The sequence below is a fragment of the Mycteria americana genome, chromosome 3 (assembly GCF_035582795.1).
Source record: "Mycteria americana isolate JAX WOST 10 ecotype Jacksonville Zoo and Gardens chromosome 3, USCA_MyAme_1.0, whole genome shotgun sequence".
Lineage (NCBI taxonomy): Eukaryota > Metazoa > Chordata > Aves > Ciconiiformes > Ciconiidae > Mycteria > Mycteria americana.
This window is the reverse complement of record NC_134367.1, coordinates 27,275,952-27,291,936: the sequence shown is the minus strand read 5'-3', so window position 1 is coordinate 27,291,936 and position 15,985 is coordinate 27,275,952. Positions and strand designations below refer to the sequence as shown.

Genomic DNA, 15,985 nt, shown 5'->3' with positions numbered 1-15,985 from the left:
TTGGTGCAGGCACTTGAGTTGTTGCTGACAAGCTTAAAAATTTGTGAGTACTTGCTCTTATGTCAAGTTTCCCTCAGACAGCAATACAGATTTTCAACATATGCATGCTCTCTCAGCTTTTAAGGCTTCTTCAGGAAATTACAGTATTATATTCAAACATGAATTAAGTAAACTACCGAGACACAGTATACTACCAAGTCTTGTTTCTTAAACACCATCTACATTTTATTTCACCCATTTTCCAAACTTATAACTCACCAGCTAAAAGATATCTGCGCTTTAGAATTAAAAGGCGACACACAGTAATTTAAACATAGTTTAACTCCTAATTGCATTCCTGCTTCAAATCTTACTTCAGGCTCCATCTTCTCCTCCTACCTTGTAAACAAAAACCAATGGGGGAAGCCTTCACTTTATTTGTTTACTTCTAGTCACCAGCTACGTGTCCTCCTTCAGCTGCCAGATAAGGGAAATTGCAATCAATCTTTCCCCTACCCTTTTCATACTGCCCCAGAAAGACCTCTGAAAAAGGTCTTTCTTCAGGCAAACACAAGCAGAAGCTGCAATTTGATTTTGGTAAGCAAAGCAGTGAACAAGATAAGGCATCAAATCCATGAAATAACCTCGCAGCATGGCAGCCAGAACTCTCTCCAGCTCCCCAACAAGATCCCCAATCACTTGCTTTTGGCCCCTAGACGTTATATTTTTTGCCTGCACAGTTGCACAGCTTCAGCAAGAGAGTGGGGAAGCCCAACCCTTCTTCAGATGAACACGCTGCTTGGTGGTCAGGACACTATGAGGAGAACAAGGATTAAGTCACATAAGGCAGAAGCAGCACTGAATTCAAGTGTTCTGCTTCCTGTGGACGTGTTTAATAACCAGGCTCTGGTACAGGCACACAAAGACATTCCCCGTCTGTCAGAAGGGCAAAGGCGAAGAGGGAAGGGCAAGCTTCACCTCATTCCTCCCCCACCCCACTTTTGTAGAAGTCACCGATAGTCAACTCTTTGAAAGACCATCCATAGGGGACACTCAGTGCTAAGGATCCCAAGAGGATAGGGCACGCGATGCCCTACACTAATCAACTGGTGGGATTTCAGACATTGCTTCCACTCCGAAGTCAGGCAGTGGACATACCAGCCTGGAGTTGACGAGAACCACGGCCACGCTTACATTCACAGCAAGCTGTAACGCACCCTGCCCTCCGCTTGAGCCTCGAGGCGCTCCCAGTCGAAAGCCACAACTCACTGGTAAGCAAAAAATTCTTTCTAGGATGCAATCCTGTACATTGCCGTCTTAAAATCCATCCCAGAGACTCCCGCCAGTAGCACGAGCGGGAGCACTGAGGAAAACCAGCAAGAGCACAGAAAAGAGACACCTTCCCCTAGAAGCACATCCTAACCAGTTGCACAATGAAACACTGAGGAAGCTGGATCCTGCTCTGGACTCATGAAGTGTGTAACGAGCTCCCGGCAGACTCCAGTGAAGCCTAGTACAGGCATTATCAGCTTGGCATCCTCCACAAAGCCTGCTATCAACATCAACATCCCTCAAGTCACTCCACCTGCTTTCACCCACAAGCAGGGACAGCTGGTGAGGACAACAGGGTTTCACAAATACAGACCCCACGTGATCCTTTGGGCCAAACACACTTTAATTTTCAAATAAAGTACTAAGTGAGATACCAAAATAATGTCTGAGAGCAGGGACTAATTCACAGTGCAGCACAGCAGAGTCATCATGCAGTTGATGACTCTGTATCAAAGTGTTACTGGAAGCAGCTAATGGATTTCCTTTCAAGCCATGAGGAGATGCAGCAGCAGCTGGTGATGGACCGTGGTCTCCAGACCTCTGCCCGCTTGCTAGGTGGCAAGCCGGCAAATGGACAACTGCTCCACGCAGCTGAGGTCTCTAATTCTGTCTTCACATGTTTCATGGCAAAACCAGAACTGCTACAGCTTTTTGGCATGGTGGAAGATTGTTTCACATGCCCAAATCATTTTGTAGAATACGATGAAGCTGTACTTTGGTCTTGCAGCATCCTAGCACCAACTTTGTCATCACGAATATTAATGGCAGATGGCACAGGGGCAGACATTCAAGCACGAATCCATACAAAACATTAATAAAATTACTAGATTGCACAACAAGAATCACAGAATCGTATAGGTTGGAAAAGACCTTTACGATCATCGAGTCCAACCATAAACCTAACACTACCAAGACCACCACTACACCATGTCCCTAAGCACCTCATCCAAACGTCTTTTAAATACCTCCAGGGATGGCGACTCAACCACTTCCCTGGGCAGCCTGTTCCAATGCTTGAGAACCCTTTCAGTGAAGAAAAATTTCCTAATATCCAGTCTAAACCTCCCCTGGCACAACTTGAGGCCATTTCTTCTTGTCCTATCACTTGTTACTTGGGAGAAGAGACCGACCCCCACCTCTCTACAGCCTCCTTTCAGGTAGTTGTAGAGAGCGATAAGGTCTCCCCTCAGCCTCCTTTTCTCCAGGCTAAACAGTCCCAGCTCCCTCAGCCGCTCCTCAGAAGACTTCTGCTCCAGACCCTTCACCAGCTTCGTTGCCCTTCTCTGGACACTCTCCAGCACCTCAATGTCCCTCTTGTAGTGGGGGGCCCAAAACTGAACACAGCATTCGAGGTGCGGCCTCACCAGTGCCGAGTACAGGGGCACGATCACTTCCCTAGTCCTGCTGGCCACGCTATTTTTGATACAAGCCAGGATGCCATTGGCTTTCTTGGCCACCTGGGCACACTGCTGGCTCATATTCAGGCGGCTGTCAACCAAGAGAAAGTATTAATGGAAGATCACAGTTCACGGGCATGTACCCTAAACAGAACCAGATGTTGCAACTGCTATCTCCCCCTCCAATGGATGCTTTAAAGCCCGATCGAAGGATCAGCCAGGCAGAAGGGTTGTGGGGGAAGGGTCTACAGGAGACAGAGCAAAAATGATAACCGATGCCTCATTCTGGCCCCTATTTTCAAAGCACCTGCCATCTTCTGAGCTACGGTCAACGATGGGCCAGTTGCAGGCCCTAGTCTCGGTTGTTACCATCCATTTTAAAAAAATGAACACGGGATTATCCACTCCCAAAATCCAATACACTGCAGCACTGAATCAAAACGCTACTCTACCGAGTGATGCATTGAACAGGTTGCCTCATACTGTTTCCTGGCAGGCAAGGATTTACTTTCTCTTTTATGTCGATTAAGCAGAGGCAACAAAGGTTAAAGAGCACTTGATGCCATCGCCGTTAGAGTACAGCGGTGGGAGGGACTATCCCTGCCTTTAAGAGAGGCCAGAAAACATCTGCTACAACAAAATACAGATTCATTGCAGATAAATGCATTTGGCATTTGGAGGAACAAAAAAAAAAAAAAAAAAAAAACAAAACCAAAAAAAAAAAACCCAAAACAAAACACATTTAATCTCACTAATGAATTTGCAGCATGCATTTCTCCAGTATACAAGATCATTGGCAGGAGGTAACATCTTTTTTTAGACCAACTGATATAATTAGAAAAATAACTCTATGTATATTCATAAAATTTATTTTAGAGCTACAGATGTATAATCTCTGCCCACAAACCTCGTCTTATCTGCATACATCACGTGGAGAAGGGGGTGCTACCAATTTACTACAATACACCCCTTACAGAAAAAAAAAGTGAAAAGTATTGAAACATAACCACCTAATTACTTTCTTCCAACTGAGGTCAAAAATCAGTAGAACTCAGCTGTTACTACAAAAAAAACTGCCATTAGAAAATATTTCAGACCAAGCAAACTTCAAAATCTTCTGAACAATCTCAGGGACATTAACAGGGAAGTCAGACTTTGTAGGGGACACCAGACTAAGTTCTCCCTCTGCTCCCATCAGACTGTGGTCTTTCAAATTTAATGTCCAAAGGCACAGTATTTTCTTCAAGTCTTAAGCAACACAACAGAAGAATCTGGAAGCTAGCAGAAAAACTAGAGATATTTATCTGGTAATGAACTTATTTGAAGCCTTCACCACAGTGTTCTATGTTTAGAGGGGTGTGAATGTAAGGATCCAATGTTGCTTCTCTAAAAAACATTATTTATTTTAATAATTCAAGCATGCATTGCACACTAGTACTAATTGACTATGCTCACAAAAGGTTTTTACAGAAGGTAAGTATTCTCAAGACACTGAAGTTGTAAAGTCACAGGTGTTCTTAGAAAGTATTTTACACAGCTTTTGTCATACTGAAAAAAAATTCTTAAACTTTCAGTAAAACTACCTTTCCTGTGTGCATACAGTCTACTTCAGTTTCACGCAGTGGCATAGGTCTCCCTCTGATACTAACTGGAAATACATGCTTGTTCAAATCATAGTCGTATTTCTTCAAGGATTTACAGCAAGATGTGCAAAAACACCATGACACTATCAATATTAAAACACAATTAAACATTTGAGGGTGAATGAACAGTGAAAAACATGACAATTCTGTTTGCATCATTAAAAAAATATCAAAGCTAAAGACCTTGCAAAGGCACGGCAAAAACCTTGATATGCCCTCTACAGAATCATAGAACAGTTGAGGTCGGAAGGGACCTATGGAGATCATCTAGTCCATCCAAACCCCCTGCTCAAAGCATGGGTCACCCAGAGCAGGTCACCCAGGACCATGGCCTGTCAGGTTTTGAGCATCTCCAAAGATGGAAACTCTACAACCTCTTTGGGCAACCTGTGCCAGTGTTTGACCACCCTCACAGTAAAGAAAGTGTTTTCTTATTTCAAACAAAATTTTCTGTGTTTCAATCGGTGCCCATTGCCTCTTATAATGTCACGGGGCATCCATGAGAAGAGCTTTGCTCTGTCATCTTTACACCCTCTCATCAGGTATTTATACACACCAGTAAGATCCCGTGAGCCTATTTCTTCTCAAGGCTAAACGACCCCAGCTCTTTCAGCCTCTTATCATGACAGTTGCTCGAAGCCCTTAATAGTCTTTGTGGCCCCTTGCAGGGCCCGGTCCCGTATGCCCATGACTCTCTTCTCCTGGGAAGCCCAGCACTGGACACAGCACTCCAGGTGTGTTTCCCCCAGTGCTGGCCAGAGGAGAAGGATCACCTGCTGGCAATGCTTTTCCTAACGCAGCCCAGGATACCGTTGGCTCTCTTTGCCATGAGGGAGCATTGCTGGCTCATCATCAACTTGTCCACCAGGTCACCCAGGGCCTTTTTCTGAAAAGCTGCTTTCCAGATGGTTGGCCCGAAGCCTCTACTGGAGCATGGAGTTATTCCTCCCCAAGTGCACGCAGGGCTTTGTATTTCTCTTTACTGAGCTTCATGAGATTCCTCTCTGCCATTTCTCCAGCCTGCCAATGTCCCTCTGAATGGCAGCATAAACATCTTGCTTATCAACCACCTCCAAGCAGATCTCTGAAGATGCCAAAATCTGTTTCCTGAAGGCCAGGGTTGTGATGCCGCTTTTTTCCCTGTTCCCTCCTCTCAGGATCCGCAACTCCACCATCTCACGGTCACTACAGCCAAGGTGACCATGGTCACTACAGCCACTGCAACCCTGGCCTTCACATCTCAACCTGTCCTTCCTTGTTTATAAGTACGAGGTCCAACAGAGCACTTCTGTCTATTAGCTCCTTGATCACCTATGTTAGGAAGTCATCAATGCACTCCAGAGAACTCCTACATTGCTGATGTCCTGCTGTTGTCCTTCCAGCTGATGTCAGAGTGGTTCAAGACCCACATGAAGACCTGAGCCTGTGAACGTGAAGCTTCTTCCAGTTATGTGAAGAAGGCATCATCTACTACTTCTTCCTGATCAGGCAGTCTACAGCAGACACCCAAAACAATGTTACCCACTAATCCCAACCCGCTCTAAGCTGGCCCATCATCCATCCCAAGGCAAAGCTTCACATATCCTTGCTGCTCTCTCACATGAAGGGCAACTCCCCATCCTTGCGTTCCTGGCCTGTCCTTCTTAACGAGCCTGTATTCATCCATGGCAGCACTCCATGCGAGATATCCCACCACATCTCTGTGATCCCAATGAGACCTATAAATTTGAAAAAAGGAAATAAAGCTTCTAGACGTCTACATCCAAAGAAGGGATGACTACAACCCATAGGCACAAATTTAAAGAGAGGTATAGTATGATATAATCTGCTCTTTCCACTGCAGACTACTGGCCATTGACCAAGCAAGCGTCTTTCAGGCTTATGGTTGCATAATGGGAGAAACTATGGTAGAACCGTGAAATTTAGTCTGAAAGGTTTTTTTTCCCCCTGAGAAAGAGGTGTGGTATGGGAAGAACACAGGGACTTTTTCTTAAGGAGCTTTCACAAGATTTTGGTATGATAACAGCACCCTGGATTTCAACACCACACATAATAAAGAGATACAGGCACTGCCTAAGCCAAATGCCAAGCAGCAGAACACCGTCGGCTTCTCTAACACAGAAACTGGGGCACGGGAGGAGGCCAGGGTTTAACCAGGTCTCTCGGGAAGGGGTCTCACATCAATCAAATAACTCTACAGAGAATCTTTAGCATATAACACCAGGAAGAAAAATTACAGATGACAGATACAATCTGTAAACTCAAACAGAGAAGTGAAATGATTCAGTTACATCAGATTAGGTTTACAAACACTACTTAAAAATCATTCCCAAAAAGAAGAAAGAGTTCCAGCAGACTCTTAAGCTAAACTAAGTGCATACATAAAATTTTGAATTTTTTTTTTTTTGCCATTGGAGTTTTCACATAAACAACATCTGCAAAAAGTCTCACAGGAAAGTGGTCTTTATCCTTTGAGTAAAGCAACTGAGCAGCAGCAGGACAAAACAGCAGCACAATAAGAGTTATAAGCTATTTCCACCACCCACCAATGCAAAGAATGCTAGTGATTGAATATAAAAGCCAAAATATAATATTGCATTCAAAGGTTCAGAAGATATTTCCATTTTTTTTACCAGTGAAAAAAAAATATGCAGGGATCCAGGTTTGTACTGCAAATTCCATGCACAGAGCAATTCAGTTCACAGGATGTACTGGCCCTTAAATTCTAATGTACAGGAGTAGGAAACAACATTTCATCAACTACAGACTGATCTATAGAATTGAAAGCATTTTATTTTTATCTAATGCTTTTCATTAGAGAAGCTACTGAAATGCATCATGCAAAATGCGTTATTTTCTTCTATCAAAGCAATTTGCCAGAAAGCCTACTCTTCGGTGAAGTATAGTTTTTGACATGTAGCAAATGATACACTACACATTACAGCTTGAGTCGAAAAAGCCTTCAAGTTTTCACTCCTAAGGAAAATAAAAATGGTCCAGGTTTAGAAACAAAACACAAACCACATTTTTAAGTCACTGTATGCACACTGGTGACCACATACTATGATTTTTTTCCAATCAAATCAGATACACTAAATATTCAACAGATGGCACTTAGGATCCAACACAGGAGAAGGAATTATTTAAGCAAGTTAAGAGGCACAGTCTACCACTGGCCCTATACAAAGCCCTTCCTTTCGAGACCGAAGGGTGCAGCTCTTTAATTTGTCTTGTAAAGCAGAAGTGGCGAGAAGCATGCTGACAGCTAGAAATTGCCGTTCTGTGGGAAAACAGCCACATCTGCCAAGAAAGGCTAGAGAGACCTCAATATTGTGGAAAACCACCAGCAGCTTAATAGTACACAGCCTGCTCCTCCACCACATCCCATCAGGCTGGGTCATGCTGCAGGAAGGGCAAGAGCAGAAGAGGGAACCTGGGAGGCAGCAGAAAGGAAGGGGAAAGAGCAGAGTGCAGAGCAAAGAAAAAAAATGTTTGCAAGGGCAGTCGAGAATCCAGCACAGAAGGGACAGGAGAGGAAGCAAGGAATCAGAAACACAAGGCAGACAGAGCTGTTTAGGTCGGAGGAAGTAAGCAAGATCCTGGGATGTCAAGGACGGGGGAGGATGGGAAAGTATGAACACCCAGGGCAAGGAGTCTGAGACACCAGTGGTTACGGCAGAGAAAGGTCGCTGTCAAGATAAGCACAAGTTCTCCATCACAGAACTGGGGGAGGGAGGGAAGAAGGGATCCAGGGATCCAGCAGAGCAGTTGAGGAGACCTGGGGAAAGAATCAGTGTACTGACATGGGAAACCAAAAGGATCCTTGTGCAGTAGCAAATGATATTAAAAAATGTGGAAGTTATTGCACAAATACAAATTATTAACTTGTATTCCTGAGAGGCTGACAGGTATAGCTTAGGAAAAAAACATATTTGTAGGGAAAAGGGGGTCAGAGAAACTGAGTTAGCCCATTCTTTTCCTGGTCCATACATGCATTAATGCACAAGGGAGCAAACAAGGGCAGGAGTGGAAACAATGGGGGGCAAAGACCCCTGCTCCTTGGACATTTCTTTTCAGATGTTTTCCAGATGAACCCTTCCTATCCCTCTCCCCTTAGAAAGGGGTGAAGAATTCTACCATAGATTTTGGTCAGTCAACACAACAAAAATAAAACCAACACAGTAATTCTTTAAAATAATTCAAGTGTATTTCTTGTTTCTCCTGTCCTCGGGATACTTCAGATGACTCTCAGAGTACAACGCAGCAATACTGCTGGGTCTTTCTGCTAGTCCTTTCCCACTGAGATGCTACAGCAATTCTTTAAGTTGTCTTCTGCCTTTTGAGGGGATTTTTGTGTGTGTTTGTTTTGTTGGGGTTTTTTCGGTAACACCCTAACATACGCCATGCTCTACTGTCCTCTAGGATAATAGAGGTTTTAAGTATGCTAGCAAAGACTGCAGATTAAACAAAGTAAACAAAGCCTAAGACTACTTCTGTACCTCAAAATGGAGGTTTTAGGGTATTCTTTTACAGGTGTATTGGAGCAAACCAACCAAAGAACACCTGTCATTGCTACTTAATAGCAACGGGAGCAGGGAGAAACAGGGAGAAGGGGGACGTGTGTGCATCCAACGCAAGTTGCCCCGTCAACTTGAGGAAAGTGCAGCGAGTTCGCGTATTCCAACACGCCACTTGCTGATATTTACCAGCCCCAGAAAGCTTTACCTTTGAAGGGACGCAAAAAATTGTGCAAGTGGAAGGAAAGCAAATGGCTAGAGATAAAGCCATCATCGCTCGTCTCAGACTTGCCACATAGCAAAGCTGGGAACAGAACTCACCGATACCTACTTGGTTTCAGAGAACCATTACAGGACCTGCCTGCCATAACAGCCGTTTCAGACCACACCTGCTCACGCTGGGAAGATGAGGTCTGAACTACCAGTGCCTAGAATGACGAGCAGGGCAGCAGAGTCGGGGTCTTCCTCGTCCATCCAACTATGGCAACTTCTGCGGCAAGCCACAGAGTCTACATGGCGATTCTTCACTATTTCAAGGTGAACCTTTACAGCAGCAATTTCCTAAGGAGGATCACAACCATCTCAGTGACACGAACACCTTATCGGTGTTACAGGATATATTATGGCATCAGCACAGCCTACAGATGATTCACCAGGAATTGGCCCAGATCGCTGTGAACTTCAGGACTTCATCAAGTACGGGAAAACATCTAACTAGCTGGCCACTGAGTCTTAAACAAGTCTCCTGACTTGTTTAGGCCTGAACTGAGCCCAAAAGCAGTTAGATTTTGTGTTACTGCCTTTATGCGTATAGAGAGGAAACTTAATCAGGGTAAGGTAAGACTAATGTAATGCATTACACTAGATTAAGGGCGTAACGACCACTAAGACCTATGCTGACCTAACAGTTTGTTAATTATACACCCTAATGATTTTCCTCCTGTTTTCCCTGCAAGACGTACGGTGCTTTCTGTACTTAATTCCAATTCTATATCTGTAGTTCACATCAACACTATCCTTTGAATATAAAGGGGAATGAACAGTGTACCCTGTAGCTACCTTCCAAAGAGAGATCTTCCACTATTCTCCTCAGCCAGATTCCTATAACAGAACTTTTAAAAACTCTTTGCTGGTAGCAATTTTAAACGAAGCTCTTCCCATCCATTTCCAGCTTCAATAGGTTAGTTTCACAGCCAGGATTGCAGCTGTATTTTTGTACCCGAAACTCCTACAGAGCCAACACTTATCTGAGATGATGGCACTATATTCCATTTATCAGAAAACATTAATAAGGAACTGACAAGGAAAGTTCATAGGTCCATTCAGGAAGCCCTAATAAAAATGCCTTCCTGCATTGCTGACAAGGCACAAAGTACTCGGGACAGATACTACAAGTATGTCTCCGCGGTTGTATTTCGTCGGATTCCTCCTAGTCCAGCTAAAAACCCACAAATGTATTCCTACAGTATATTTAGGCACTCCTGTAATCTGACCCATGCACATAAAAAAAAAAAAAAAAAAACCTTCTAACTTCAGCTTTTGCTTGATTCCACTGCAATGCCAAGGAGCTTGCGTTGTTTTTTATTTTTTACCTCCCCCAGATATTTTTTACATGTATGGAACTTATGTACTCACATGTAAGTAACAGGAAGAAAAGGTCTTTTTAGCCATTACAGGACAAAAAGGGCTATTGCATATATTACAATTCAAGGAAGAGGAGAAACAATTAATAGTTGCACTCTATTTACAGAAATAAATACCATATAATACCATGAACATCATTGTTTACATTTGTACACAGCAACCAGTTTGTGGGGGATTTATTATTAAAAAAAAAAAAAAAACACAGAGAGACATAGGTCTCAATGGGATTTCAGTCACAAGCACGTTCAGTACCCTTGCAATAAGAAGTGTACGAGCCTGAAAGTCAACACTAAGAAGAAAAGTCTACTACAAAAAGAAAGAGACTCCCGAGTCTAGTCTGTGCACAAAGCCAGCAGAAACTGCTGGAAGTAAAAATAGCACCCACACAGAGACTACGTAAACCAGTTTTGCTCTACTTCAGAAGGATAAAGAGCTCAGTCACAACAAGATGCAAACCTGCGCCTCGGATTTTCAAAAGAAAAAGCCAAATTGAATGCATCAGTTCAACCAAACATCTTTACTACTGTCTATAGGAAAACTTCTCCACCATGATTACTCTTACTACCTAGAGTGAAAAAAAAAAAAACAAACCCACCCAGTTTATGTGAGAGAACTGAGTTTAAAAAAAGAAAAGTAAGACTGCTTAGGCTTTGGTATGAACAGACCAACTTTGATTCAGGTAGAAACAAAGGTGCTTTTGAAAATTTCTCTGGCTAGTGAGTTCAGTTCTTGGGATTCCAAGTTAGTAAGAGTTCACACACTTTTAAGGTGCAGCTTCCAGATAACACGTCCCCTCCAGTGTCAAACTCTACCAACCACAACTCACAAAGGCTTCTGAGGTGTCCAAAGTTTACAGAGGGAACACTGAGAAATGCCCCTGGTTCCTCAAGTCAAACGCCAATCACTCCTCCCACTCGCTCTGTATCCCTGGAGCCGAACAGTGCCTCCTGGAACTACTCTGACGGAGTTTCTCTAGCAAAATCAGCAAGTGCCAGCCGGCGAGTCACGCTGGCGGGTAGCACCTCGACGTCTCAAAACCACCTTAAATTGAAAGTAAATTCACCTTTGAAAATACTACCAAAAAAGCATTATGCACAAAAATCTGGCTACGTGTTTCATGCAAGAAGCAAAACACTGACAACTGTGCGGGACTTACACCGAGAAAAAGCAGACGCTTATTCGCCTCTCGCGTTTTGCGTGACGAAGTTTCCAGGAGTGGAAGGCAGAAACGGGAGCGCTGACATCTGCTAGAGGGTTTGGGGTTTTTCCCATGTACAGAGCAGACAGTATGTATCGAAAGGGGAAAAAGGGGAGGGTTTAATGCCCTCCAAGGTCTCGTAATTCCGATGACGTGAATGTTAATCACAACATATATGCACATCCTGCGACTCCAGCCCTAACCCCTCTGCCCTCCAGACAGCCAGTACTTTTCCTCCCCCAAGACGCGGATCTCCAGGTTTTGCTCGTGAAAGCTCATTTACCACCAAACGACGGCGAAATGCTGAACGCTAACCCGAGACTCCGGCTCCTCCTTTAACTCTGGGGCTGCTACCACCGAGTGACGGCCCCGGCCGCCCCACACCGCGCGGGGCCGACCGGGGCCGCACGCCGCAGCACCCGCAGGGCTTGCAGGAGCCCCTCACCGCGGCCTCGGGGCGGGCGCGGCGGCGCCTCGTCCCGCCGGCGCCGGGCCGGGGAGCTCGGCGGGCACCTGCCGGGGCGGCTCACCTGCGGCCCCCGCCCCGGGCGGCGGCGGGGCTGCGACCGGCCCGGCCCCGGGGCCGGGGCCGCCCCCCGCTCCCGCTCCCCGCTCACCTTGGGCAGCTCGCGGAGCTGGTTGGCGTCCAGCAGGAGCTCCTCCAGGCTGCGGCTGTAGCGGTAGATCTCCTCGGGCACGGCGGCCAGCGAGCAGTGCCGCTTGTCGATGGACTCCACATGGCGGTTGCACCGCCACAGGGGGATGCAGTGGAACATCGCCCCGCCGGGGGGGGGGCCGGGCCGCTGGCGGCCGCGGGGCGGGCGGCGCCGCTCACCGCCGCCCCCTCCTCCCCGCCGGCCGCAGGAGTCGCTGCCCCTCCGCCGCCGCGCAGCGCGGGTCCCGGCGAGCCGGCGGCGGCAACCCGCATCCAGCGCGCCGCCGCCGGCGGCGGGACGCGGCCCCGGGCGAGCGCGGCGGCGCCGGGAGAACAACGGGCAGGAGCCGGAGCCGGGGCCGCAGCCGAGCGGGGCGGGGCGGGGGGCGCCCCCCTACTGCTCCTCGGCGGGCCGCTGCCCTCCCCGCAGGGGCATCGCGGGGCGCCGGGCGCAGCGCTGCTGCTGGCGGCCGCCGCGCATTCCCGCGCCTGACCCGGAACACGGGCGGCCTCCCCTCCCCTCCCCTCCCCTCCCCTCCTCCCCCGTCCCGGCTGACATCAGCGGGGCCGGGCCCTGCCGCCCCGCCCCGGCCCCGGCCCCGGCCCGCCGGCCTGCCCGGGGAGGCGGCCGGCCGCCCGCACCCCCCTCCCGGCGCCGCCTCGCCCCGGGGCAGCCGGGGGCGGGCGCCCGCACAACTTTCTGCCAAGGAGAAAGCCGCGCCGGCACGGAGTTTCCCCCGCTGGAAGCGTAAAGCCCTGCCCGGGGCGGGCAGGGGTCCGCTGCGCCCGGCGGGCTCGGGGGTGCCGGGGCGCGGCATCCGCCGCCCGACGCGCAGGGCTCCGCCGCAGCTGCCCGGCGGCCGCCTCGGGTCGGTTTGCCGTCGCTGCGGGCGGTGGTAAGGGGACGCACGGGTCTGCTTTCGGTCAGGCGGTGTAACACGGTTTGAGATGACTGGGAATGCCGTGAACCGGCTTGGGCCGCTGGTTTTACCTACTGGCAGACACGCTGTTCCTTACCCGAGATGCTCGCAAACATCACCGAGCGGGAATGTGCGCAGACTACTTTAACATTTTCTTCTCAATTGTTGGAACACAACGCTATCTGGAAAGTAACGCAATAAAATGTATGGAATGCTGTTTAGGTACCATGGCCGTGGATGATGTTTCTCCTCTCAAACTATGTTGCCGTGGCATAAAAAAAAAAAAATCAGTATACTATCCTCGAAGCTTTCTGAAATAAGGTTTTTTAAACACACTTTCAAAAGAGCTGACTGTAAGGTCAGAAGGTAAATACACCGGCAGCCCTCTGCCTGTGTCTGCCGGCTCCGGGCCCCAGCAGCCCCACTCCTCGTACCTCCGTGCGTGGGGTGACGCGCTGAGCTCTGACAACAAAACACAGTTTCAGAGGCTCTTGTCTCGCTGGTTGCATAATAGCAATTTTGTAATCTACACAGTGACATAAAATACTTTTGAAAACAGGCACTTAACATCAGAGCTGCTCTTGAAATATTGCTAATTTCTTGCATAATTATAACTGGGTGCAGATATAGGAATAGGGGCGAGGGGGAATTTCATTGTAGTCATCTCTGTTCATCAATCCCTGCATGGCACTGACAATACTTAGTCTTATAAAACTGCAATATATTTATCGTTGTTTTTTTCTTAAATCGGCTGACAAATCTTGCAAGCTACACTTGTTTAATTTCTGTGGGAATTTCAGTGATCCGCCTATTTTTGGTTTTAAAAAGGACATTTTAGGACCTCGTGTACTGTTACTCTTTGCTGACCTATAAAACAAGAAGCTTTTGAAACGTTACCATTTTCTTATAAGTACCTTAAAAAAATCTGTCAGAACCAACAGTTTCTTTCTTCAATCAATATATCCAGGAATTACAAAAAAATATGCAGAACCTTCCAAGGTCTCTAAATAAAGTATGTAAAGAAATCTGCTAGCCCGCGGGGAAAGAACTGTAAATATTGCTGACCTGCGAACAACTGAACTGAAGTGGTTTTCAGAAAGCCACAGGAAACAATCTGACTTCTGACCGTGCCATGATTAAAAAACGTGTGCTGGAGAGAAAGTGTCAGCGTTTCACCTCAGAGGACCATAACTGGGTTTCCAACATAATTTTCATCCTCTACAAGCATACGAACCGTTTATAGCACACGCAGAAAGAAAGCTGCAATCGATCGTCTTCATCCTGCACTTGAGAGGGAGATCATTACCTAATGGTATTCTCAGCAGGGCTTGGAGATTACTGTTCTCAATATATCTACAATATTTTGAGGCAAAGACTTCCTCAGCTCCTGCAGTACCCACGGAGGGAGCGTTCATAAATGGGTTCACGTGTGCTTGGAAACGGGGCGGGCACACACCAGCGCTCGCAGGCCTTCCCAGCCCCGGGGCAGGAGATTAGATAACTACAAGACGGGAGAAAATCAAACGTACGTGTTGTGCACTGGCACAGAGCTTGGCAAAGGCAGGGATGCAGGAGGCTGGCCAGCAGGTCTCGGAGGTGGAGCTGAGGAGCACCATCACCATCACTCTTGGTGGGTCCCAGCTGGTGGCCAGCTGGGCACTGCCACCACACTTCTTCCAGCTGCTGTGAGGCTGGTCCTCCCTGAGGGCGAGCAGAGGGGCCAGGTTCGGAAAATGAAGCTTCTCATGGCAGCTCCGACGCAAGCTCTGACGTGGGAGGTCTTGAACCAGATGCGGGGAACACGGTCCTCTCAGCAGAGACCAACCGAGATCTGCTGCCGAGATTGCCTTGCCTAAATTCAGCGACCATTACAGCTCCTCGGTGCCTCTCTTCCTAGAGAAGCCTCTGGAGAAGCAGGACTGCAGGGGAGCCATGCAGCAGGGCAGGTGAACAAGGGCGGGCTGTGGCTGACTGCCCCCAGTATGCATAGGACATGCAGCCCTATATAGGACTACATCATAGATATGGGGTGGCATGAGAGCATTTGAAATTGAAAAACAATGACTTGCTTCATTGCCAAATGGGAGGGTGAACAGGTTGACTCCTGAGCTCCAGCTCTTAAGAACGGGCTTGTGAGTGGCACTTCAGGACCTCCTGTGCATCTTCCGCTCCGCTGGAAGCACCCACATTGTCCCACAGCTGAGCCAGACACCAGGCAAGAGCTTCAGCGGTGGCCACTGGGGGAGGGATTTCATGGCAGCTTGTGGTGCTCTCCGTCCCACCATCTTCTGTGCCGTTTGGGAGAAATGCCCAGCACACCCTCCAGACAGGAGGGCTTCAGATCCCAGCACGCCCTCCAGACAGGAGGGCTTCAGATCCCAGCACGCTGACCTGTCTCGGAGGCTTGTAAACAGTTTGAGCCTTTCTTGCATGACACAGACATGAAGTTTGACATGAGGTGTCACATCTGCAGATGCTGTCATGTGTCTCATGACTAGGTCTCACTGTGACAAGTCTAGACAGTCACAGGAGGGTGACAATGACTGTGGGGTGAGCTGGGGTACTTTAATGAAGGATGAGGCAAACTATTTGCATGCTTCTCATGAGTGTCAGGGAGTCCAGGGGACAGAGTGACGGCAAGAGAGCTTAATGCTTATTTATGAGATCTGCCTTCACCAGCTGACACTCAAAGGGAGGATA

At 47.6% G+C, this 15,985-nt stretch overlaps 1 protein-coding gene across 4 annotated transcripts in view; it reads right to left on the bottom strand.

Annotated features, from left to right (window-relative positions):
• The window catches only part of LRRC1 (leucine rich repeat containing 1), a 105,748-nt gene extending 92,860 nt beyond the window's left edge, over positions 1 to 12,888 (bottom strand). For 2 of the 4 annotated variants that reach the window (XM_075498088.1, XM_075498089.1), the window contains exon 1: positions 12,328 to 12,888. In XM_075498088.1, coding sequence (XP_075354203.1) covers positions 12,328 to 12,486 — 159 coding nt within the window. In that variant the 5' untranslated portion in view covers positions 12,487 to 12,888. The remainder of the gene's footprint in view (positions 1 to 12,327) is intronic. The other 2 variants (XM_075498090.1, XM_075498091.1) reach the window with 2 other exon arrangements.
• Positions 12,889 to 15,985: the final 3,097 nt, after the last annotated feature.